The 24,689-nt window shown below is 53.2% G+C and overlaps 5 protein-coding genes across 5 annotated transcripts; 2 read left to right on the top strand and 3 right to left on the bottom strand.

Moving 5' to 3' along the window:
• Window positions 1–29: 29 nt before the first annotated feature.
• Window positions 30–1,043, bottom strand: IUM83_02186 (Glycerol-3-phosphate dehydrogenase (NAD(+)); the record flags this gene model as incomplete). Its single annotated transcript, XM_067926087.1, has 1 exon — window positions 30–1,043. The coding sequence occupies one exon, from the start codon at window positions 1,041–1,043 to the stop codon at window positions 30–32; it is 1,014 nt and encodes a 337-aa protein (XP_067801010.1).
• A 252-nt stretch (window positions 1,044–1,295) lies between these two features.
• On the bottom strand, window positions 1,296–2,333 carry IUM83_02185 (glycerol-3-phosphate dehydrogenase (NAD(+)); the record flags this gene model as incomplete). The annotated part of the gene is made up of 1 exon (XM_067926086.1): window positions 1,296–2,333. The coding sequence occupies one exon, from the start codon at window positions 2,331–2,333 to the stop codon at window positions 1,296–1,298; it is 1,038 nt and encodes a 345-aa protein (XP_067801007.1).
• A 1,752-nt stretch (window positions 2,334–4,085) lies between these two features.
• Window positions 4,086–5,033, bottom strand: IUM83_02184 (Serine protease family S09X; the record flags this gene model as incomplete). The annotated part of the gene is made up of 1 exon (XM_067926085.1): window positions 4,086–5,033. One exon carries the CDS (start codon window positions 5,031–5,033, stop codon window positions 4,086–4,088), a length of 948 nt encoding a protein of 315 aa, XP_067801008.1.
• A 444-nt stretch (window positions 5,034–5,477) lies between these two features.
• Window positions 5,478–6,037, top strand: IUM83_02183 (uncharacterized protein; the record flags this gene model as incomplete). The annotated part of the gene is made up of 3 exons (XM_067926084.1): window positions 5,478–5,576; window positions 5,638–5,731; window positions 5,961–6,037. 3 exons carry the CDS (start codon window positions 5,478–5,480, stop codon window positions 6,035–6,037), a joined length of 270 nt encoding a protein of 89 aa, XP_067801005.1.
• A 439-nt stretch (window positions 6,038–6,476) lies between these two features.
• Window positions 6,477–7,481, top strand: IUM83_02182 (ABC transporter F family member 3; the record flags this gene model as incomplete). Its single annotated transcript, XM_067926083.1, has 3 exons — window positions 6,477–6,586; window positions 6,678–6,775; window positions 6,862–7,481. 3 exons carry the CDS (start codon window positions 6,477–6,479, stop codon window positions 7,479–7,481), a joined length of 828 nt encoding a protein of 275 aa, XP_067801006.1.
• Window positions 7,482–24,689: the final 17,208 nt, after the last annotated feature.

Genomic DNA, 24,689 nt, shown 5'->3' with positions numbered 1-24,689 from the left:
CCAGCTTTGCGGCTCGCTCACTTGTCCAGTTAGTTCACGTACACTGGGTCTTCGTTGTTCATTGCTCGCACGTCTCGAAGCCGCTTGATGAAGTTGTACAGTGGAGCGTTGCGCTTGACATTCTCCACGTGCGTCTCGTGCGACTTGAGCAGCTCCACGCACCCGTCCGTCGTCGTGCTCTGCATGCACTCCATCAACGACTCGTAGTACTCCTCCTCGTACACCCCACGCGACAGCAGTCGCTGCACAGGCGACCTCCTCAGCTTGTCCAGGAAGCCGAACCAGTCGGCGAGGTCGCTCGGTGTCAACCGGAGTTGCGAGTCTTCCGGTGCGTTCACCTTGGCGCCGTCCAGCCAGATCGTGAGCACGTAGCGCTCCGCGTGCGACGGCAGCACGCGGTGCAGCATCCAGTCGCTCTGGAACAGCACCACTCGGTCCATCTTGGGCGCCACGGTCACCGGTTGCTGCAGGAAGGGGAAGAGCTGCACCTCGCCGCCGTCACCTTCCTTCCAGCCCTCGTTCAGGTAGAGCAGGCACGTGAGCTTGCGCTTGTTGGGGGCGCCGGGGTTGTCGTAGTGGCACGGGAAGCAGCCGCCGTGTCCGGCGTTGCGCTGCAGCTTGAGCGTGCGGTCCGACGTGCTGAACTGCAGCTCGTACTGCGGCAGGTTGGCTGCCAGCACCTGCAGCAGTTCCGTCGAGTGGAACAGCGCGTCCAGCTCCGGCACCTTCGAGCGCAGCGCGGCGTCGTGCAGGTCCACCTCGAAGATGTGCGGCTTGACGAAGTGGAAGGCCTGCGGCTGGCCGTCCGAGCCGCGCTGCGTGAGCGCGAACTGCGTCTTGTTGGGCTTGAAGTGCTGCTTCTCGTGCAGCCACCGCATCTCCTGCAGCAGGGCGCTGGCCCAGCCGTGGCCGAAGCAGTCGTCGATGACCACGAAGCCCTGCTCGTCCAGCTGCGCGCATGCCTGCTTGGAGATTTTGCGCTGCAGACGAGTGTAGTCGCGCGTGAACGGCTCGTTGTAGACGCCCGGAAAGCTGTCGGCCATGGCTGAGAAGAGGAAGAGAACTATGTAGTAGTCTATCGGTTGATGGACAATGCTGGAATGACACGCAAACGTGTGGCTGTGAACACACCTGCCCAGACCTGAAGGTAAGACCAAGCAGAAGTCTTGGTCTCAGATGTCGAGGCAGCGATTTGAACGGCTGTGACTACCGTGCAGTGCGTGTTTCTGCTGATGGAGGGGCAGGAAGAGTATCCTGTGTAGGTTTCTAAGCGGAATATATTAGTGTACGCTTGCTTACTGCGAGTCCTCGAGCTGCGTGATGGTCTTGGGGTCGGCGCCCTCGAAGGCGATCTTGTAGATGGCCGTGAAGAGCGGGAACTGGTCGGTGGCGTTGTGCTCCTTGAGGATGCCGTAGACCTCCTTGGAGGTGAGCGTGCCCTGCAGCATCTGGCCGTTGAGCATGGTCTTCTCGAGCTGCTCCCACGTGGTCTGCTGGGTCACGAAGGCCTCGGCGCACTTGCGGTTGCGGCCGCCGAAGCACGTGGTGATGAGGTCGGCGATGCCGCAGCTCTCGAAGAACGTGTCCTCCTTGACGCCGTCGAAGTACTTGAAGCAGAACTTCTTCATCTCGCTCAGGCCGATGCGGATGATGGCGGCCTTGGTGTTGCCGCCGTACTTGAGGCCGTCGCAGAAGCCGGCGCCCAGCGCCACGACGTTCTTGAGCGCGCCGCACATCTCGACGCCGTGCGGGTCCAGCGCCACGTCCACGCGGAACGTGGGGGCGTTGAACAGCTCGCGCAGCAGCGCGCCGTGGCGCAGGTCGGCGCAGCCGAGCGTGGACTCGCAGAAGTCGCCGGCCGCGACCTCGTTGGCCACGTTGGCGCCCATGAGCACGCTGCAGTCCACGTCCAGGCCCTTGCGGATCAGGTCGGACACGAGCACGACGCCGTTCTCGTCGAAGTCGATGCCCTTGATGAGCGACACGGCCATGGCGCCGTCCTTGAGGCCCTGCTGCTTGATGGACACGAGCATGCGGCCCAGGAACTGGTGCGGCACGCAGAAGATGAGGATGTCGGCGCCCCGCACGGCCTCCAGCAGGTCCGGCACGGCGATCACGTTCTCCGGCAGCTTGTAGCCGGGCAGGTACTTGACGTTCTCGTGCTCCGAGTTGATGATGTCCGTGAGCTTGCGGCCGTCCACCTGCTCCTCGAAGACCCACATGTTGATGTCGCGCTCGAACGTCTCGGGCAGCTTCTGCGTGTTCTCGCCGATGATGCGGGCGATGGCCGAGCCCCAGTTGCCGGAGCCCACGAGACAGACCTTCTGAGGCATGTTGGGCAGTTCTTGGAGGTGCTTGAGGGGCCGAGGAGTGCGCTCTAGCGGGCAAATTCTGAAATGACAGGCATGCGACGCCCGTCCTCGGCTGCTGAGCTGACGTCAGCGCAAGGAGTGATGGTCGGTATTACGGATTGCAGGCCGCTGCTGTATGGTCACGACGTTGACTAAACGGTTTTGTGTCGACGTCAAAGACGGGATATTGCTTTGCGCGGGTTTTCTGCTTGGTGTCAAGGGATTTTGGCCAATCACCGCGTTTTGCGACACATGCGAAAAATCTATCCAGGGGGAAGGCCGGCTGTGATGAGGGCGAGTGTAGATCGACCTCGAGAGGAGACGCGCGCGGTGATTGGCCGGCCTTGCAGGTCGACCTAGGTCGGCCATGGTCAAACGTCTGCAGTGCGGCAGCTCAACCGCAACGGCGGGAAGACATCCGCCGGTGTGTTGACCTCGAATGCGCATTCGCTTGCAGTTGCAGGCCACGTCGTGTTCAGCTTCGTATCATTCTGCGCGGAGTGGTTTTCCGGCGATCTCGAGCGACATACTTGCCCATTTCCATGCGACCACATAATCCTCGCTGCACCGCCGAAACAAGAGCAGATCCCCGCGCCTCCACCTCGGTGTTGCTGATGCAACACAGCCGCAAGCACGGAAAACTTGACCGAGAGGTTGCATTGAATTGTCATCCTGTAGACGAAAACGTACAGTACGGAGAACCTATGAATCTAGGAAGGAAGTGCCTGCCAACGACACCACACACGCGGCAGCGCAGAGTCCGCGTCGCGGGTGCAAGGCAAAGCTCAACGCACGAACACAGGCCTAATCTACAGACCTGGTTTTCAGGACGCAACCTGGAAACCGCGGTGAGCAAGCGACTCTCGCCACTCGGTTTAACATCGGTTCGAGCGCTGCCTGTTTTTCGTGCGCGGCCATCTGCCAGCCATGGTGTCTGCTTGTTGCCGCGGGCCAATCGTTCCAGACCGCAGGTGGGCTGCTTGGTGCGAGCATGCGACTTATGCACGTTGCGCATGTTGCTTGCTCACGAACTTCTGCTTGGGAATCTGCCGACGTCCGGATTGCGCACCAGCAGACGCTTCAACATCCGATTTCGGCGGTCTTCGTTAAACGACCAGAACACGTGCGGCGCGGAGGCTTCGCTTGCTCACGCGGCAATCGCGGCAACGTGGTTTCCCGGGGACATGCAACACATTCTCCAGGTTTCCAGACTTCCAGTCCAGGCGAGGTGGGGCAGCACCTTGGTCTGCCCTGGAAGGAAGGTATTTGGCGTCGAGGCCCCGATGGATCAGTGAACAATGCTACCAAGGCTCGTCACATTTTGACGAACGATTACGGCAATGCAGAACGTCCCAGCCACGAACCTCGACAACAAGCAGCTCGCCGCGGGGGAAAATGAGCACGGCTTATGCCGAGAGAACTGGGTATTCAGATGAGGACGAGGGTGTCAGCTACGTTCGTTTTCCAGAAGCAGCGATTTTTTATGGTGAAGACTGGAGGCTGCTCCAATATGTATAGCGAGACATTTATCGGATACCTTCACCGATGGCGAAATGGAACTGGAGCTTGGAGACAATGGTATCGGGTCTAAAGTGCGAGGAAAGAATATGGACTATGGCAGGCAAGACCTCTGTTGCGCGTGGATTGTGTGGAGATTTCAAAAACGCACTCGCACTATGGATTTCATTTGAGAATTATGCTCAACACAAATTACATCATTTCCTCTTGATGCTGTTAGTTCATAGCTGCGATGTGGTCGCCGATAGCACGCAGCGCCTTCTTCATGTGCTTGGAGTTGGACAGCAGGTGGTTGGCTTTCGCGATGGCCACAAAGGTCTTCGGCTCTGCGGCGGCAGCGAACAGCTCCTCGCCGTTCGGAAATGGCACGTCTTGGTCAGCGTCGCCGTGAATCACCAGCAGCGGCGGCAGTCCGGGGCCCGACACAGCTCGAAGGATGTCCAGCGAGCCGTCATAGTACTCGTTGATGTACCGTTGGTCCAGACGCACGTAGATCTTAAGAGGGGCGGTCGCGTCGGTCAACTCTGTCGTGGGGTGGATGCCGTCCAGAGACAACTCGACGTTCTTCGGCATCGGACAGCCGTCCTCGAGGTAGAACTCCTTCCAGCACCAGCCCTGAGCTGCACTCTGCTCTAGCTGCTGTTTGTTGAAGTCGAAGTGAACGCCTTTCGTCATGTCCAGCAACCCCGCGATCACCGTGATAGTATCCGACACCTTCTTGTCTCGCAGCAGTGCCCCCAGGATGGCTCCAGTGGAGAGCCCGATCACGTGCAGCTTCCCCTTTCCGCCGAGGAGATTGGAGCGGATGTATTTACACACGACGACCATATCCTCGATCTCCTGGGAGATGGTCTTGTCCGTGAAGAGCAGCTCGTTGTCCGACCCGGGGACGCCGCCGAAGTTGAAGGTCATGAAGGCCACGTTCTTCTTCTCTTGCTGTGGATTCAGCCAGAACTCGGCCAGCTTGGCAGGCACCCGCGACGCAAAGTCCACCTTGGTAGGGTGCACGCCCATGTCCGGAAACCCGTGCAAATACAGCATCACTTCGTTGAAATCACCACTTGTGTTGTCTTCCGGTGCGGCCAAAATCGCCAGCAGCTTCCGACTCTTCCCAGACGAAGCCTCCGCTGCCGGTACTTCGACATATACGTGGCGTAGCTGCATGATCACCTATCTACCTGACGAAAGTATGCGTGACGCGTCCGTCAGATTCAGGAATGAGGGAAATGCGAAGGGTCCTATGCGCCCGCCGGCCACGTGGCGAGCTCTCGAGGATTCTCCATCTTCAATGACACGCAACAACATTGGCGCAGACTTTTCTGGCGTCAACGCTACTGCTGCTTAATATTCGGGTGTCCTAGACTGGGAATGCCAACATCCTCCACCGAGCGTCCCTACTTTCTTACCCTTGACTGCCACCAGTCAAGGGTTGCATCGTCTCGCACTTCGAGCGGTTTATACTTTCGCTCACCTGTGGAATGGAACAAACCAAAGCACGTTGTCCCTGTCAAGCCGTTTTCAACCCCGCACGCCTCAGTGGGAGCGCTAGAGTCCAAGCATTATCTCGAGCCAGCCTGATGCTCGGAGCGACGCCGTCATGGTGGCATCATGGAATGTAAAAAGCTTCTCGTGGAAGCGTGCAAGGGTCTCACCTTTGTCAACCGGGTAGCCGAAGTCATCAGGGAGTTTGACCTCGTAGCTCTCCAAGTAAGGTGGGCATGTGACTCCTTGAGACTTAAATCGAGAGAGCTTACTTCGTCAAATACAGGAGATGCGTGGTCTCGAGGTTCTTTGGCTGCTGAAAAAGTGTACGGGAGAAGTGTACAAATTCCAGAGCTCTGAGTCCCTCAAGAAGCATGCGGGTGAGGAGAAAGCCGAACATGCCGAGAAATGGAGAAAAAAAAAGAAAAAGAAGTAAAACTACAGGGCGTATCCCGCCTTCGTGTCTCGCGTCGACGTCTTAGAACTAACGGCCAATTCAACGTTAACACCACTCAAATCGTGCACCAGTCGTGCACCCGCATTTTCGAAATCCCAAAGTTGGAGCTGATGATCACGCTTATTAACGTGCACTTGTGCCTGAACGCTCAGGATCCAAAGCTGAAGCTGATGCGGTTGGCTCCAAGTTGGATGAGTTGGCTGCTCAGGTCAAGAAGTGCGCGAAGTAGGCGTGCTTGGAGACTTCAAGTTGAGCACGACTCAGGCTGCTAGCGCCTTTACGAAGTCCGGAGAATCGGTGGATCTCATCGGACAGTCAAATATGATCTGCAGGGGCAGCGAAAACGTCAATATATGGCTCGATAGGAAGAACTTCCAGAACCAAGCAACAAATGGTTCACCTTGGACAACTTTTTTCATCGACATCAGGGTGCTCATGGCGTTCCTCACACACCTATGGAAACTTGACGAAGATATGAAATCTCGAGCGAGCTGTCAGATCACTGCCCCGTATGGGCAGCATTTTTGAGTCTAGGGGGCAAAGATGCGTGATCAGTATGTACAAAATTCCCTGAATACGTAGACCAGCAATGCTCTAATTTCGGATTTAAGCGGGGCTTTATACCAACGGCAAGCAAATTTTGACACAATTATTTCAGAACGGTCACTATGCCTCCAGTGCCGCCCGAGCGCCGCGGAGGCGACAGCGCTGCGGCTCCCGCCGGCCATGACGACGAGGTGCCGTGCAGCTACTGCGTGGGCATCAGTGTGTACACCAAGTAGGCGGTTTCCCGCTCCATTTCGACCCACAGGTCATGCCAAAACCGTATTCAGAGCTATAATAATGTTCAAAATGCTACAATCATTTAGAGCCATGTGGAGAGAGCGCCAAGGACCCGAGTGCAAGGGCATTCAAGTGGATTTCAGCACCAGTCGCGAGCGCCTTCAGGAAATGAGGGAACGCGCAGGTGAGAACGAGTATTTCAGCTTTGCTTGCGCGCTGGAACGAAAAAAATTGACCGAGTTTTGATGAAATTATGGCGAATTGATGCAGCTCACCCCAGGAAGGAAGACTTCACCTTTATGGGCGTCGGACTATCGGTGTATTCGCCCGAGTGGATGGAGGAGGGCAAACACCTACCGTACGTCAAGGGTATTGGCGTCATCGCCGTCCACACCGACAACGACGAGCTCATGAAACAGATCGAGGACCGCAAGCGCATCAAGCGCGAGCTGCAGAAGAACGCGGGCAACAGAGGAGACCTGCAGGACGGGAACGACGCCGATGACGGCGACGATTTGGTGGACGACCAGGGGGACGAGGACTTGTTCGACTTTAATGATGGCGAGGCGACAGACGACGGCCAGGCTCTCGTGGAGAACGAGGTGGTGCGTGGACTGAAGACACCGCGTGGTCCAGCGGTTGTCCCGGCATCAATCACAATGGCCGAGGTGAAAGACCGAGCTGTGGAGAAGGCCAAGTACTCGGTGAACGCCATGTACAAGTTCTGGGAGCGTCGGCTGGACGGGATCAGTGACCGCTACGTGGACTCGTGCCGACGTCTAACGGAGCAAATGGAGAAGCAGGTCGTGAGCACGCCGCATAATGTCATGTGGCTGGTGCACAGGATCGAGGAGTACGTTTTCGGGAAGGACGATGGCGGGAAGAAGTAGTGATAGGAGCAAGATCGTATCAGCTAATGGCAGGCAAGTTTGAGGGGAAACAGTTTTAAGCTAAGGCTACTTCCGCTTCGCAATGAGTTCCACCCATAGATGGTGGATAAAGCAACGAGCCCCCCACCCACCCCAGAGAGAAGCTGCTTGGTCGATTATTCTGGTAGGAGTACAGGTACCACGTCCGGATGATCGTTACCCAAAGCCTTGGTGAGCGCTGTTTCGACCACATGATTAATGCAGCCGACTGACCCTCCATATTCCACTAAGAAACCTCACAACCGAAACGTGGCCAGTTTCCGCTGCACAAATCAGTGCGGTATCCCCTTCACCATCTGCTAGGTCAATGAGAGCGCCTCTTTCCACCAGCAACGTAACAACATCGAGATGGCCATAAGCACTGGCAAGCTCCAACGCAGAGTTCCCATTCGGCCCTTGCATGTCGATAGTTGCCCTTTTCTTCAGAAGCAAAGCAACAAGCTGCGTTGTCCCATTCCCAGCTGCTCGCATCAGAGGCGTTAGGAGTTGGTGGTTCGTCAGGCACCTCTCTTGTTCTCCGTTGGATCGCCTCAAGTTAACTGAGGCCCTGCTCTCCATAAAATCTCCACGACGGAATGATACCGTTGCTCTATGTACAGCCTTCGTCAGGGGGGTTCAGCCTGCGTTATTGCATAGATCAATTGATGCGCCATGTTGAGTTCGCCAAAGTCATACTTGCCAAACTGAGCTGCACTGAACTAGGCATTATCCATTTTCGTCTGTAAAGTCAATAAATGCACCGCTTTTGATTAAACAGAACGGCAACCGCGTCCACGTTAGCCTCCCGGTTGGCTTTCATTAGAGGTGGCCACATATTCAAGTTCGTGACGTTACAGCAAGCACCTCTTTCCAACAAGAGCGCCACGACGGCTGCGTGACCTTCTGCAGCCGCAACCATCATGGGGATATTATGTGCAAAATCAGGCATTTCAACGGATGCGCCATTAGCAACCAGCATTCGTACAATTTCAACGTGTCCCGTGGAACTTGTAATTGTAATAGTCATTTAGTTCTAGTTTTCCTAACCAAAAATGCAACTTCCTCTATACGGCACTGTATAAATACTCTTCGATGGCGTCGCGGCCACTAAACGGAGTGAATCCCCCAGCAAAGTTTGAGTGTAGTACTAATCAATGTTTGGACTTGTCTTGCATTTTATTTTAGCTAACTCTACACGGATGTTATGGGTTCCATTAGACGCACATATTGAGTGCTGAAAAGCTAGCAACTTCTTCCAAGATTTTCGTCATCAAATTTAATTCGTTACTTGCCCTTATGAATCTTTTTTCTCCATAGGAAGTGCAATGCCATTGAGCGACATACAGATTCGCGACTAGTTCCAGGATAGCGGGTGCGAATGCAGCAGCGAGGGCGACAAGTCCGCCAAACTTGTACATGTCAGAAGTTGTGTTGGTGGTAGTAGTCGAGGTAGTGGTGGTCGCATTTCCGCTGGTTCGCTGGCAGAACTTTTGCGGAATCCACCACCTTCAAAGGTTCAGCATCCGGGTCATCAACTAGGTCTTGGTTACTCGATTCTGGGTTTTCGTTTGTATGGTCTTAATGCGATAGGCGAGTGTCCGCCACTTCACCAGGAGATCACCCCATAGTAAGTCTGGAAAGTCGGGGGTGCTTGGATCCTGGCAAATTGAAGAATGAGGACCTATCATCCCAAGGGCAGACATCTTTTTTTTTTTCTGTGACATGGCGCGAGTCCTACCGAGCAGATAAGCCAAGGAAGCTCGGCAAACAATGCCTTCATGCTGCCCAGAGCGGTGTTATCTTAATCCAAAGTTCATTTATTGAATTTAGTTTACTTCATTGAAAAGATTGAATCGATATGCGTCCAGCTACGACGCACGGATTCTTGTCCCGCTTAAATCTTAAAGCATACCCAGGACAAGCGATGCGCACGCGGACAGCGTCACCACTGCAATCGCGAACGATCCGGAGGTGATGGAGGACGCACTCGACGCAGTGCCGGTAGAAGTGCTGGTAGTGGTGGTAGTGGTGGTATTGGTGGTCGTGGAGGTATTGGTGGTAGTGGTGGCAGTGGTGGTACCCCCGCTGCTCGACGCAGTGGATGTCGGTGCACCGGTGGATGAACTGGAAGAACTGGAAGGAGGGGCGCCAGGAAAGCTGCCGCCCAGTTTCGATCCACCGAAGCCGCTGCCACCACCGAAGCCGCTGCCACCACCGAAACCGCTGCCACCACCGCCGCCGAGGACCGAGGTGCTGGCTGCGACACCACCATTAGCGGTGAGGGTTGCAGCCTCCTGCACTTCCTGCGCAGCCGACATGTTCACCGCCAGCGAGATCCACACGAATACGCCGTCACTCACTGAGTCACCCAGGTAAGCGTAGTTCATGATCGGATCATAACCGTCCTCTGCAGCAGCAGTGAGCCACGTGTCGACCGCGTTGTCAGTGAAGCTTTGAGTGTTTGTCGAGTACGGGGTGGTAGCTTCCACTTCATCGATGAGAGCCTTGTCAAAGAAAAATTGACCGACGTGGGCGATATGGCCACCCGAGTACGTGCCGTTGTCCTGCTTTGTGCCGTTGTAGTTGCCGATGAAGTGCAGGTGCGTGGCTCGTCCGCTGTAGTGGCCCGGGAAGATGGAGGTCATTTGTGCGACACCATTGTCGTCCGTTGGGGTCACGCCGCGCAAGAAGGTCGCGTTGAGGTTCGACGTATCCGTGCTATCTCCGTTCCCATCAGCTACCACACCGGAGTACACACCAGTAGCGTTCGCGTGCCAGAAGTCCACGTACATGTCCTTCACTGGCTGGCAGGTGCTCACGTCCACCACTTGGACGTCGACGATCATCTTGACCCCGGCCTGATCTTCACTCATATCCGAGCGGATGTGCTCTCCGAGAACGTAGTATGGTCCGTAGGTGACCTCGGGCTCGAGAACCGCCGAAATCGGTGATTCGAAGAGATCACTAGATGCCGTCGCATTGGTTACAGTTTTATTGGACTCGTGATCCGTGGCCACGACCGTGTTGACATCAAGGCGACGCCGAGCGAGCTCCTGGCGAAGGCGCACCACAGCTTCAGCACGACGGGTGGCTGCACGTTCTTGGAGCAGGCGCCCGGAAATGGAGCTGCTGCATTCTTCAAGACCACGCTGGGCGTTGAGGGTGTAGAGTTTGCGTTGGTCGGACGAGAGTGCACGGCGAGTTGCATCCTTGTGGCCGGACGCGGAGTCGGGGAGAGTCGACGCTGCAATGAATGCAGCAGCGAGGAGACCTGATGTCTTCACCATGGCTGGCTTGGCGAGGTGTTCCGGGACACCGTTTCACTTGAGAGCTTGTTGTTGTCGAGGCAAATTGGAAAGTGGGTACTGAAGATAATAGGCCCACGACAGAATAACAAGAGCCGCCTTTGGACGCTCTTGTACCTAGCTAGTACAGTATTACGTATATCGATGCGGTCCGGTAAGACGGCAGGGGCGAGAATGCTTTTTTTGTGACCTATTTGAAGATCCTTGTAATCTTAGCTACATAAACAATTCCGACCCTCACTACCTGACCCCGGTTGTCCTTTGCTTTTTTTCTCCGTCTCGGAACGAACGTGGGGCATCACGCACAAACTAAGCCGTATCAACGCTATAATGTGTTGTTCCAACCAAAATACTGAGCAATTGCATCGGAGCCGTATTTGAGTATTATTAATATTAATAATTAGGTCTACAACTGTATTTGTCAACACCGAGTTGTCCGTCGTTCAAAAAGCAGCTTCCTTTTAGTTTTAAAGCGAGGTTAGTTGCAGGCAATTAGTTCCAGTTTTCCTAACAAAAAAATGCAACTTCCTCTATACTGCTGAATCCCCCAGCAAAGTTTGAGTGTAGTACTAAACAATGTTTGGACTTGTCTTGCATTTTATTTTAGCTAACTCTACACGGATGTTGTGGGTTCCATTAGACGCACATATTGAGTGCTGAAAAGCTAGCAACTTCTTCCAAGATTTTCGTCATCAAATTTAATTCGTTACTTGCCCTTATGAATCTATTTTCTCCATAGGAAGTGCAATGCCATTGAGCGACATACAGATTCGCGACTAGTTCCAGGATAGCGGGTGCGAATGCAGCAGCGAGGGCGACAAGTCCGCCAAACTTGTACATGTCAGAAGTTGTGTTGGTGGTAGTAGTCGAGGTAGTGGTGGTCGCATTTCCGCTGGTTCGCTGGCAGAACTTTTGCGGAATCCACCACCTTCAAAGGTTCAGCATCCGGGTCATCAACTAGGTCTTGGTTACTCGATTCTGGGTTTTCGTTTGTATGGTCTTAATGCGATAGACGAGTGTCCGCCACTTCACCAGGAGATCACCCCATAGTAAGTCTGGAAAGTCGGGGGTGCTTGGATCCTGGCAAATTGAAGAATGAGGACCTATCATCCCTAGGGCAGACATCTTGTTTTCTTCTGTGACATGGTGCGAGTCCTACCGAGCAGATAAGCCAAGGAAGCTCGGCAAAACAATGCCTTCATGCTGCCCAGAGCGGTGTTATCTTAATCCAAAGTTCATTTATTGAATTTAGTTTACATCATTGAAAAGATTGAATCGATATGCGCCCAGCTACGACGCACGGATTCTTGTCCCGCTTAAATCTTAAAGCATACCCAGGACAAGCGATGCGCACGCGGACAGCGTCACCACTGCAATCGCGAACGATCCGGAGGTGATGGAGGACGCACTCGACGCAGTGCCGGTAGAAGTGCTGGTAGTGGTGGTATTGGTGGTCGTGGAGGTATTGGTGGTAGTGGTGGCAGTGGTGGTACCCCCGCTGCTCGACGCAATGGATGTCGGTGCACCGGTGGATGAACTGGAAGAACTGGAAGGAGGGGCGCCAGGAAAGCTGCCGCCCGGTTTCGATCCACCGAAGCCGCTGCCACCACCGAAGCCGCTGCCACCACCGAAACCGCTGCCACCACCGCCGCCGAGGACCGAGGTGCTGGCTGCGACACCACCATTAGCGGTGAGGGTTGCAGCCTCCTGCACTTCCTGCGCAGCCGACATGTTCACCGCCAGCGAGATCCACACGAATACGCCGTCACTCACTGAGTCACCCAGGTAAGCGTAGTTCATGATCGGATCATAACCGTCCTCTGCAGCAGCAGTGAGCCACGTGTCGACCGCGTTGTCAGTGAAGCTTTGAGTGTTTGTCGAGTACGGGGTGGTAGCTTCCACTTCATCGATGAGAGCCTTGTCAAAGAAAAATTGACCGACGTGGGCGATATGGCCACCCGAGTACGTGCCGTTGTCCTGCTTTGTGCCGTTGTAGTTGCCGATGAAGTGCAGGTGCGTGGCTCGTCCGCTGTAGTGGCCCGGGAAGATGGAGGTCATTTGTGCGACACCATTGTCGTCCGTTGGGGTCACGCCGCGCAAGAAGGTCGCGTTGAGGTTCGACGTATCCGTGCTATCTCCGTTCCCATCAGCTACCACACCGGAGTACACACCAGTAGCGTTCGCGTGCCAGAAGTCCACGTACATGTCCTTCACTGGCTGGCAGGTGCTCACGTCCACCACTTGGACGTCGACGATCATCTTGACCCCGGCCTGATCTTCACTCATATCCGAGCGGATGTGCTCTCCGAGAACGTAGTATGGTCCGTAGGTGACCTCGGGCTCGAGAACCGCCGAAATCGGTGATTCGAAGAGATCACTAGATGCCGTCGCATTGGTTACAGTTTTATTGGACTCGTGATCCGTGGCCACGACCGTGTTGACATCAAGGCGACGCCGAGCGAGCTCCTGGCGAAGGCGCACCACAGCTTCAGCACGACGGGTGGCTGCACGTTCTTGGAGCAGGCGCCCGGAAATGGAGCTGCTGCATTCTTCAAGACCACGCTGGGCGTTGAGGGTGTAGAGTTTGCGTTGGTCGGACGAGAGTGCACGGCGAGTTGCATCCTTGTGGCCGGACGCGGAGTCGGGGAGAGTCGACGCTGCAATGAATGCAGCAGCGAGGAGACCTGATGTCTTCACCATGGCTGGCTTGGCGAGGTGTTCCGGGACACCGTTTCACTTGAGAGCTTGTTGTTGTCGAGGCAAATTGGAAAGTGGGTACTGAAGATAATAGGCCCACGACAGAATAACAAGAGCCGCCTTTGGACGCTCTTGTACCTAGCTAGTACAGTATTACGTATATCGATGCGGTCCGGTAAGACGGCAGGGGCGAGAATGCTTTTTTTGTGACCTATTTGAAGATCCTTGTAATCTTAGCTACATAAACAATTCCGACCCTCACTACCTGATCCCCGTTGTCCTTTGCTTTTTTTCTCCGTCTCGGAACGAACGTGGGGCATCACGCACAAACTAAGCCGTATCCAACGCTATAATGCGTTGTTCCAACCAAAATACTGAGCAATTGCATCGGAGCCGTATTTGAGTATTAATAACATTAATAATTAGGTCTACAACTGTATTTGGTGTGCCGACACCGAGTTGTCCGTCGTTCAAAAAGCAGCTTCCTTTTAGTTTTAAAGCGAGGTTAGTTGCAGGCAATTAGTTCCAGTTTTCCTAACAAAAAAATGCAACTTCCTCTATACGGCACTGTATAAATACTCTTCGATGGCGTCGCGGCCACTAAACGGAGTGAATCCCCCAGCAAAGTTTGAGTGTAGTACTAAACAATGTTTGGACTTGTCTTGCATTTTACTTTAGCTAACTTTACACGGATGTTGTGGGTTCCATTAGACGCACATATTGAGTGCTGAAAAGCTAGCGACTTCTTCCGAGATTTTCGTCATCAAATTTAATTCGTTACTTGCCCTTATGAATCTTTTTTCTCCATAGGAAGTGCAATGCCATTGAGCGACATACAGATTCGCGACTAGTTCCAGGATAGCGGGTGCGAATGGAGCAGCGATGGCGACAAGTCCGCCAAACTTGTACATGTCAGAAGCTGTGTTGGTGGTAGTAGTCGATGTAGTGGTGGTCGCACTTCCGCTGGTTCGCTGGCAGACCTTTTGCGGAATCCACCACCTTCAAAGGTTCAGCATCCGGGTCATCAACTAGGTCTTGGTTACTCGATTGTGGGTTTTCGTTTGTATGGTCTTAATGCGATAGACGAGTGTCCGCTACTTCACCAGGAGATCACCCCATAGTAAGTCTGGAAGGTCGGGGGTGCTTGGATCCTGACAAATTGAAGAATGAGGACCTATCATCCCAAGGGCAGACATCTTTTTTTTTTTCTGTGACATGGCGCGAGTCCTACCGAGCAGATAAGCCAAGGAAGCTCGGCAAACAATGCCTTCATGCTGCCCAGAGCGGTGTTATCTTAATCCAAAGTTCATTTATTGAATTTAGTTTACTTCATTGAAAAGATTGAATCGATATGCGTCCAGCTACGACGCACGGATTCTTGTCCCGCTTAAATCTTAAAGCATACCCAGGACAAGCGATGCGCACGCGGACAGCGTCACCACTGCAATCGCGAACGATCCGGAGGTGATGGAGGACGCACTCGACGCAGTGCCGGTAGAAGTGCTGGTAGTGGTGGTATTGGTGGTATTGGTGGTCGTGGAGGTATTGGTGGTAGTGGTGGCAGTGGTGGTACCCCCGCTGCTCGACGCAGTGGATGTCGGTGCACCGGTGGATGAACTGGAAGAACTGGAAGGAGGGGCGCCAGGAAAGCTGCCGCCCGGTTTCGATCCACCGAAGCCGCTGCCACCACCGAAGCCGCTGCCACCACCGAAACCGCTGCCACCACCGCCGCCGAGGACCGAGGTGCTGGCTGCGACACCACCATTAGCGGTGAGGGTTGCAGCCTCCTGCACTTCCTGCGCAGCCGACATGTTCACCGCCAGTGAGATCCACACGAATACGCCGTCACTCACTGAGTCACCCAGGTAAGCGTAGTTCATGATCGGATCATAACCGTCCTCTGCAGCAGCAGTGAGCCACGTGTCGACCGCGTTGTCAGTGAAGCTTTGAGTGTTTGTCGAGTACGGGGTGGTAGCTTCCACTTCATCGATGAGAGCCTTGTCAAAGAAAAATTGACCGACGTGGGCGATATGGCCACCCGAGTACGTGCCGTTGTCCTGCTTTGTGCCGTTGTAGTTGCCGATGAAGTGCAGGTGCGTGGCTCGTCCGCTGTAGTGGCCCGGGAAGATGGAGGTCATTTGTGCGACACCATTGTCGTCCGTTGGGGTCACGCCGCGCAAGAAGGTCGCGTTGAGGTTCGACGTATCCGTGCTATCTCCGTTCCCATCAGCTACCACACCGGAGTACACACCAGTAGCGTTCGCGTGCCAGAAGTCCACGTACATGTCCTTCACTGGCTGGCAGGTGCTCACGTCCACCACTTGGACGTCGACGATCATCTTGACCCCGGCCTGATCTTCACTCATATCCGAGCGGATGTGCTCTCCGAGAACGTAGTATGGTCCGTAGGTGACCTCGGGCTCGAGAACCGCCGAAATCGGTGATTCGAAGAGATCACTAGATGCCGTCGCATTGGTTACAGTTTTATTGGACTCGTGATCCGTGGCCACGACCGTGTTGACATCAAGGCGACGCCGAGCGAGCTCCTGGCGAAGGCGCACCACAGCTTCAGCACGACGGGTGGCTGCACGTTCTTGGAGCAGGCGCCCGGAAATGGAGCTGCTGCATTCTTCAAGACCACGCTGGGCGTTGAGGGTGTAGAGTTTGCGTTGGTCGGACGAGAGTGCACGGCGAGTTGCATCCTTGTGGCCGGACGCGGAGTCGGGGAGAGTCGACGCTGCAATGAATGCAGCAGCGAGGAGACCTGATGTCTTCACCATGGCTGGCTTGGCGAGGTGTTCCGGGACACCGTTTCACTTGAGAGCTTGTTGTTGTCGAGGCAAATTGGAAAGTGGGTACTGAAGATAATAGGCCCACGACAGAATAACAAGAGCCGCCTTTGGACGCTCTTGTACCTAGCTAGTACAGTATTACGTATATCGATGCGGTCCGGTAAGACGGCAGGGGCGAGAATGCTTTTTTGTGACCTATTTGAAGATCCTCGTAATCTTAGCTACATAAACAATTCCGACCCTCACTACCTGATCCCCGTTGTCCTTTGCTTTTTTTCTCCGTCTCGGAACGAACGTGGGGCATCACGCACAAACTAAGCCGTATCCAACGCTATAATGCGTTGTTCCAACCAAAATACTGAGCAATTGCATCGGAGCCGTATTTGAGTATTAATAACATTAATAATTAGGTCTACAACTGTATTTGGTGTGCCGACACCGAGTTGTCCGTCGTTCAAAAAGCAGCTTCCTTTTAGTTTTAAAGCGAGGTTAGTTGCAGGCAATTAGTTCCAGTTTTCCTAACAAAAAAATGCAACTTCCTCTATACGGCACTGTATAAATACTCTTCGATGGCGTCGCGGCCACTAAACGGAGTGAATCCCCCAGCAAAGTTTGAGTGTAGTACTAAACAATGTTTGGACTTGTCTTGCATTTTATTTTAGCTAACTCTACACGGATGTTGTGGGTTCCATTAGACGCACATATTGAGTGCTGAAAAGCTAGCAACTTCTTCCAAGATTTTCGTCATCAAATTTAATTCGTTACTTGCCCTTATGAATCTTTTTTCTCCATAGGAAGTGCAATGCCATTGAGCGACATACAGATTCGCGACTAGTTCCAGGATAGCGGGTGCGAATGGAGCAGCGATGGCGACAAGTCCGCCAAACTTGTACATGTCAGAAGCTGTGTTGGTGGTAGTAGTCGATGTAGTGGTGGTCGCACTTCCGCTGGTTCGCTGGCAGACCTTTTGCGGAATCCACCACCTTCAAAGGTTCAGCATCCGGGTCATCAACTAGGTCTTGGTTACTCGATTGTGGGTTTTCGTTTGTATGGTCTTAATGCGATAGACGAGTGTCCGCTACTTCACCAGGAGATCACCCCATAGTAAGTCTGGAAGGTCGGGGGTGCTTGGATCCTGACAAATTGAAGAATGAGGACCTATCATCCCAAGGGCAGACATCTTTTTTTTTTTCTGTGACATGGCGCGAGTCCTACCGAGCAGATAAGCCAAGGAAGCTCGGCAAACAATGCCTTCATGCTGCCCAGAGCGGTGTTATCTTAATCCAAAGTTCATTTATTGAATTTAGTTTACTTCATTGAAAAGATTGAATCGATATGCGTCCAGCTACGACGCACGGATTCTTGTCCCGCTTAAATCTTAAAGCATACCCAGGACAAGCGATGCGCACGCGGACAGCGTCACCACTGCAATCGCGAACGATCCGGAGGTGATGGAGGACGCACTCGACGCAGTGCCGGTAGAAGTGCTGGTAGTGGTGGTATTGGTGGTCGTGGAGGTATTGGTGGTAGTGGTGGCAGTGGTGGTACCCCCGCTGCTCGACGCAATGGATGTCGGTGCACCGGTGGATGAACTGGAAGAACTGGAAGGAGGGGCGCCAGGAAAGCTGCCGCCCGGTTTCGATCCACCGAAGCCGCTGCCACCACCGAAGCCGCTGCCACCACCGAAACCGCTGCCACCACCGCCGCCGAGGACCGAGGTGCTGGCTGCGACACCACCATTAGCGGTGAGGGTTGCAGCCTCCTGCACTTCCTGCGCAGCCGACATGTTCACCGCCAGCGAGATCCACACGAATACGCCGTCACTCACTGAGTCACCCAGGTAAGCGTAGTTCATGATCGGATCATAACCGTCCTCTGCAGCAGCAGTGAGCCACGTGTCGACCGCGTTGTCAGTGAAGCTTTGAGTGTTTGTCGAGTACGGGGTGGTAGCTTCCACTTCATCGATGAGAGCCTTGTCAAAGAAAAATTGACCGACGTGGGCGATATGGCCACCCGAGTACGTGCCGTTGTCCTGCTTTGTGCCGTTGTAGTTGCCGATGAAGTGCAGGTGCGTGGCTCGTCCGCTGTAGTGGCCCGGGAAGATGGAGGTCATTTGTGCGACACCATTGTCGTCCGTTGGGGTCACGCCGCGCAAGAAGGTCGCGTTGAGGTTCGACGTATCCGTGCTATCTCCGTTCCCATCAGCTACCACACCGGAGTACACACCAGTAGCGTTCGCGTGCCAGAAGTCCACGTACATGTCCTTCACTGGCTGGCAGGTGCTCACGTCCACCACTTGGACGTCGACGATCATCTTGACCCCGGCCTGATCTTCACTCATATCCGAGCGGATGTGCTCTCCGAGAACGTAGTATGGTCCGTAGGTGACCTCGGGCTCGAGAACCGCCGAAATCGGTGATTCGAAGAGATCACTAGATGCCGTCGCATTGGTTACAGTTTTATTGGACTCGTGATCCGTGGCCACGACCGTGTTGACATCAAGGCGACGCCGAGCGAGCTCCTGGCGAAGGCGCACCACAGCTTCAGCACGACGGGTGGCTGCACGTTCTTGGAGCAGGCGCCCGGAAATGGAGCTGCTGCATTCTTCAAGACCACGCTGGGCGTTGAGGGTGTAGAGTTTGCGTTGGTCGGACGAGAGTGCACGGCGAGTTGCATCCTTGTGGCCGGACGCGGAGTCGGGGAGAGTCGACGCTGCAATGAATGCAGCAGCGAGGAGACCTGATGTCTTCACCATGGCTGGCTTGGCGAGGTGTTCCGGGACACCGTTTCACTTGAGAGCTTGTTGTTGTCGAGGCAAATTGGAAAGTGGGTACTGAAGATAATAGGCCCACGACAGAATAACAAGAGCCGCCTTTGGACGCTCTTGTACCTAGCTAGTACAGTATTACGTATATCGATGCGGTCCGGTAAGACGGCAGGGGCGAGAATGCTTTTTTTGTGACCTATTTGAAGATCCTTGTAATCTTAGCTACATAAACAATTCCGACCCTCACTACCTGATCCCCGTTGTCCTTTGCTTTTTTTCTCCGTCTCGGAACGAACGTGGGGCATCACGCACAAACTAAGCCGTATCCAACGCTATAATGCGTTGTTCCAACCAAAATACTGAGCAATTGCATCGGAGCCGTATTTGAGTATTAATAACATTAATAATTAGGTCTACAACTGTATTTGGTGTGCCGACACCGAGTTGTCCGTCGTTCAAAAAGCAGCTTCCTTTTAGTTTTAAAGCGAGGTTAGTTGCAGGCAATTAGTTCCAGTTTTCCTAACAAAAAAATGCAACTTCCTCTATACGGCACTGTATAAATACTCTTCGATGGCGTCGCGGCCACTAAACGGAGTGAATCCCCCAGCAAAGTTTGAGTGTAGTACTAAACAATGTTTGGACTTGTCTTGCATTTTACTTTAGCTAACTTTACACGGATGTTGTGGGTTCCACTAGACGCACATATTGAGTGCTGAAAAGCTAGCAACTTCTTCCGAGATTTTCGTCATCAAATTTATTAATTCGTTACTTGCCCTTATGAATCTTTTTTCTCCATAGGAAGTGCAATGCTATTGAGCGACTTACAGATTCGCGACTAGTTCCAGGATAGCGGGTGCGAATGCAGCAGCGAGGGCGACAAGTCCGCCAAACTTGTACATGTCAGAAGCTGCGTTGGTGTTGGTAGTCGATGTAGTGGCGGTCGCATTTCCGCTGGTTCCGCTGACAGAACTTCCACTCGAGGCACTTCCACTGCTACTCTTGCTCGTTGTCGATGTAGTAGCAGCGCTCGTTGTCGATGTAGTAGCAGCGCTTGTTGTCGATGTAGCAGCAGCAGCCGCTGTAAGTGCCGACACTGCTTTCACATCATGCGCGGCCGTCAAGTCCACCGCCACCGAGATCCACACGAACACACCATCATTTATCGTGTTTCCCAAAAGCGCGTATGTCATGACGGGGTCATAGTCTTGGGCGGAGGCTTCAGCGAAAATCGTGTCGGCAGAGTTGAGTGTCGTAGGCTGCTTGTTGGTCGAATATGGAGTCGCCTCCTCCACCGATGTGATGAGGTCCTGGTCGAAGAAGAACTGGCCGACGTGAGAAACATTCGCACCCGAGTAAGTGTTGTTTGCGAGCACTTTACCCCCATAGTTGCCGATGAAGTGCAAGTGGGTAGTGCGGCTAGTGTAGTGACCAGGGAAGATCGAGAGCATCTGGGCGACACCATCACCATCCGTGGGGGTTACGCCGCGAAGGAAATTCGTGTTGAGGTTGGTCTGGTCGTTGCTGTTTCCATTACCGCTGGCCACCACGCCCGAGTACACTCCAGTCGCGTTGGCATGCCACAGATCCACGTACATATCCTTCACAGGTTCGCAGTTGCTCACGTCAATGACTTGAATATCGATGTACATGTCGACGCCTTCCTGGCCGTCCTTCATATCGCTACGGATGAGCTCGCCGCTGACGTAGTATGGTCCTTGTGTGACCTCAGGCTCTACAACAGCAGTGGCATCACTGTCAAACAACGCGCTGGCCGCTGTATCTTTTGTCACGTTGACTGATGAATGGTGGTCTGTAAGTCGTCTCTGGCGACGCTCTTGACGCAGCCTCTCGATGGCTTCCGTTCGTCGGTTCACGGCACGCTCCTGGAGTTTGCGTGACGTCGACGTTTTGCTGCACTCTTGGAGCGCGCGCCGGGTGTTCTGGACGAAAACCGTGCGTTGATCAGCGGAGAGCACACGGTGGGTGAATTCCTGGTGCCCAGAGGCGGTTTCGGGGAGGGAGCATGCCGCAACTACAGCAGCAACGAGGAAAGTCGATGCCTTCACCATGTTGATTGAGAGAACTAGGTAGAGAACTTGTTCCAAAGGGGCTTGAGAGCTTGAGTTGTCGAAGCAATTTGCAAAGTGATTACACGCGCGGCATTACACCGACTGCGAAGCCATAGGAAAACAGGAGCCAAAACTGGTACCGCCAATAGCCAAGGCAATTAGATCAGATAGCTAGGATGAGAAACATGCCAAAATAACATGGCTTCTTGTCTTACTATCTTATCTTGCTGGACCGTTAATTAGGTTTGCCTTGCCGGCCCGTTGGCTCCGTGTGCAATTCCGGCATGGCGGCGATGTACCAAGGCAATAGAGCTGTCAGACGACAGGGTGCAAACTCGAACTTGCTGTATGTGTGTCTTACTGTAGGGTGGTGGAGAAATTCATTTCGAGTGCAATGGTCTCATATTATTTTAGTAGATCATGGGATTTCATTAAAAATATATATATTTAGTAAATTTACTAGTGGGTTTACCTGGAGCTTTGTGACAAAATAGACTCACAGAGTTGATTCGTAATGAAGCTGTTTTGAAATTCGACATTAGATTCGATCATGATACTTGCAAGGTGTCATCCGTCCTATATTCAAATGTGTACCATCAGGGCTGCAGAGAAGATCGAGGGAGTGTACCTCAAGAGCAAATACGTACCCACATTTTCGTGTACGGCGACTCACTGCCGAGTTGCCTTGTGACAATTCTTGTATCCGACCCAGAGACGGCTGAAGCGTGGGGTCATTCTAAGGGCCTGTCGGGGGAACACCTTACGGTGGCTCAACTGGTGCGCAACGCTGTCATTCAAAAGGAGGTTCTGGAAGACGTGCAAGCTACTGGAAAGGAGATTCATCTTCGTGACTTTGAATTTGTCAAGAAAGTGCACTTCCACCCGGACTCTTTCTCGATGAAGGACGGTCTAATTACGCCATCTTTCAAGTGAAAGACTGAAGACTAGTTTCTAGACAGAGCTCAAGCATATGTACGAGGAGCTCCAGTAACGCACTACAAAGGGAAATTATCGGTGGACACTGTTCAGTCGAACGCGTTAATAAGGTTTGGCCGACTACGCGCCTTTGAGGTGAACAACTACTGCTACATCCTTCGCCCACAAGAAACTTAATTCTCTCGTCCTTCATTTTTGTGCTTAAATGATAGTCGCTTCAGTCTTCACTTTGACTTGGGGTTTTGGCGAGCTGTATTCCAGGATACTAAAGCCGGTCATGACCAGCACCGCACCAATAAGGCACTCCCACGAGAACACCCGATGGTTGATCGTTATGTCCCAAATCAAGGACAGCGGAATTGTCGTCATCGTCCCCACACTCGTGATGAGTGGTGTCGTCCAGCACAGAGCGAGCGATTGCATCAAGGTGAAAACACCTGCCAGTGTTCCACTCACAACAAGCAGGAAGAGGCCCCATTCCGTGTCCGGCAACCCCAGCGGCTCCACCAGTGCTTGCACTGGACATACCGCAAACAACAAGCTCCCAACAACCCACACCGGAATGGTTATCAATCCGCATATCCCTGTGAGAGTCAGCAGCGTTGAAGCATCCACTGTTTCTTCGCCGACAAGAACGCAGTAGGCGACTCCATATCCCGCGACGATCATGGTCTGGATAAGTACCAAGATGCAAGCCAACACGCTCGTATTCTTGGTACTTTCCACTGCACCATTCCGGTAAAGAGCTACAAGTGTGACGCCGACGAAAGACACGAGAACACCGCAGAGTTTCTTCCAACTTGCACGCTCGTGAAGAAAGCACATGGAGAAGAGATACACGAAGAACGGGGCCGTGTTGCTGATAGTCGTGCCTGTCGCGACGCTAATCATCCCCAATGCGGTGAACCACATGTAGTCCGCGATAAGGTAGACGGAGTTCAGCATCACGGCGATCTTCAGCAGTTGACGCAAAGGATGCACCGAGTGCCGTTGCAAAACGTCGGCAATTCCCCACTTGTTGGTTCGCACACCGCCTTTGTACTCACGGACTCCGTGGAAGATGTACAGTGCAGGTAGAACCAATACCTAAAATCACGGCATCGAACGTAAGTGCCATTGTTCTCGAAATCACGATCTCAAGGGTACTCTCACCGTTATGGAATGGTCAAGGCAGGTGATGAAGAATGGTTTACTGAAGTGACTGACTTCCTACAATTGACATAATGTTAGTCGCAAATTTGTATGGAATTAGTCAATGCTCTAAAATCACTCACCTGCAGCGCTTGCGCTGCCTCCGCTTGAGTGACGCAAACACACACCAACACTAAGATTGATACGAGTTTAGTACGAGTTCAAGCACATTCAGGTCAAATAGTCATGATCGTACCAAAGATTGTTACCAAGCCCAACTGGTGGAAGTAAGAGCGACTATGATGATCTCTAGCAGATGGATCCAATAGTGGCGAGCGCTCGTGCAGCGAGCAAGAATACTCCATTGGTACCAATTAGATCGTGGGTGACTTGGGGCAATGAAATTATCGAATGAGCCGTTTTGGCTGGCGGCGGTATCTTAATCATGGTTGATTCGCGTAATCGAACAGAATCGTTTACTAGTAGTAGTAAACCTGACGCCACTGAGTCTCAAGCCAGCATATTTTATGACGTGTGTGCTGCTACACCTCGAATCATGAATGAGGAGCCGTCCGTAAGTAGAAGTGTACCCAGGATTGCGTTTGTCGCCTTTGATTTGTGGATGAACATGCACTCTACGCATGCTAGTGTTGGTGTTTCCTCGCTAACATACTCTAGGTACCATTGTAGTCACTTCCGCGTCGAGCTTGCTCAACTTCAATGCTGCCCATCGACTGGTGCACGTCGTCATCATTGCTGAGTGTCATCAAATGCTCAATTCAAAACGCTAGGCTCGACTCACTTTGATTTTCGCACCGCTTGGCATCAAAATTGCGGCACAAAGGGGTGTCGCTCCATGTTCTTGTTCGATGCCGGCGAGACGAAGGATCCTGTCCCTCTTAAAAATGCTCTTCGTGTTCCACAACTACTGCTACTGGATGGTAGCATACCTTCCGGTATAATATTGTCCTCGGGACTTGCTTACGACATGACGTCCACCGGTTTTTTTGTTGTTGTAGATTTTTCTCGAGGACTGACTTTCTCAAGCCAGCATATTTTATGACGTGTGTGCTGCTGCACATCGAATCTTGAATAGGAGCCGTCCGTAAGTAGTTGTGTACCATGAGCTTTCAAAGGAGAATCGTAGGATAATATTGATTTTAGCGATGCATAGCTGCTAGCTTAGCAGCTATTATTGCTGCGGCGCTCGTGTTCTTTTAGTAAGTCGGAAGGCACTGCGAGAAGCTCGGGCTGATGTACTGGCACACCGCTCCGGGGGCACAGAACCTCTGACCATCGTAGTTGCCGCCACCGCACTGGCCGTAGAACGCGACAGGGTCTGGGCTGGGCCACACATTGCACGTGTACACGTTGCTGCCGTCGACATCCTGGCATCTGTAGCCGGCCTCGCAGGTAAGCCGGGTCAGAGCACTCGTGGATGTGTCCTCGGGCATGTACACGGTGTAGTTGAATCCGACACCCCCGCAGTTATT

This window comes from Phytophthora cinnamomi, assembly GCF_018691715.1.
Source record: "Phytophthora cinnamomi strain GKB4 chromosome Unknown Contig0, whole genome shotgun sequence".
In the NCBI taxonomy this organism is placed as follows: Eukaryota; Oomycota; class Peronosporomycetes; order Peronosporales; family Peronosporaceae; genus Phytophthora; species Phytophthora cinnamomi.
The sequence above is the reverse complement of the archived record's forward strand: the minus strand, read 5'-3'. Positions and strand labels throughout refer to the sequence as shown.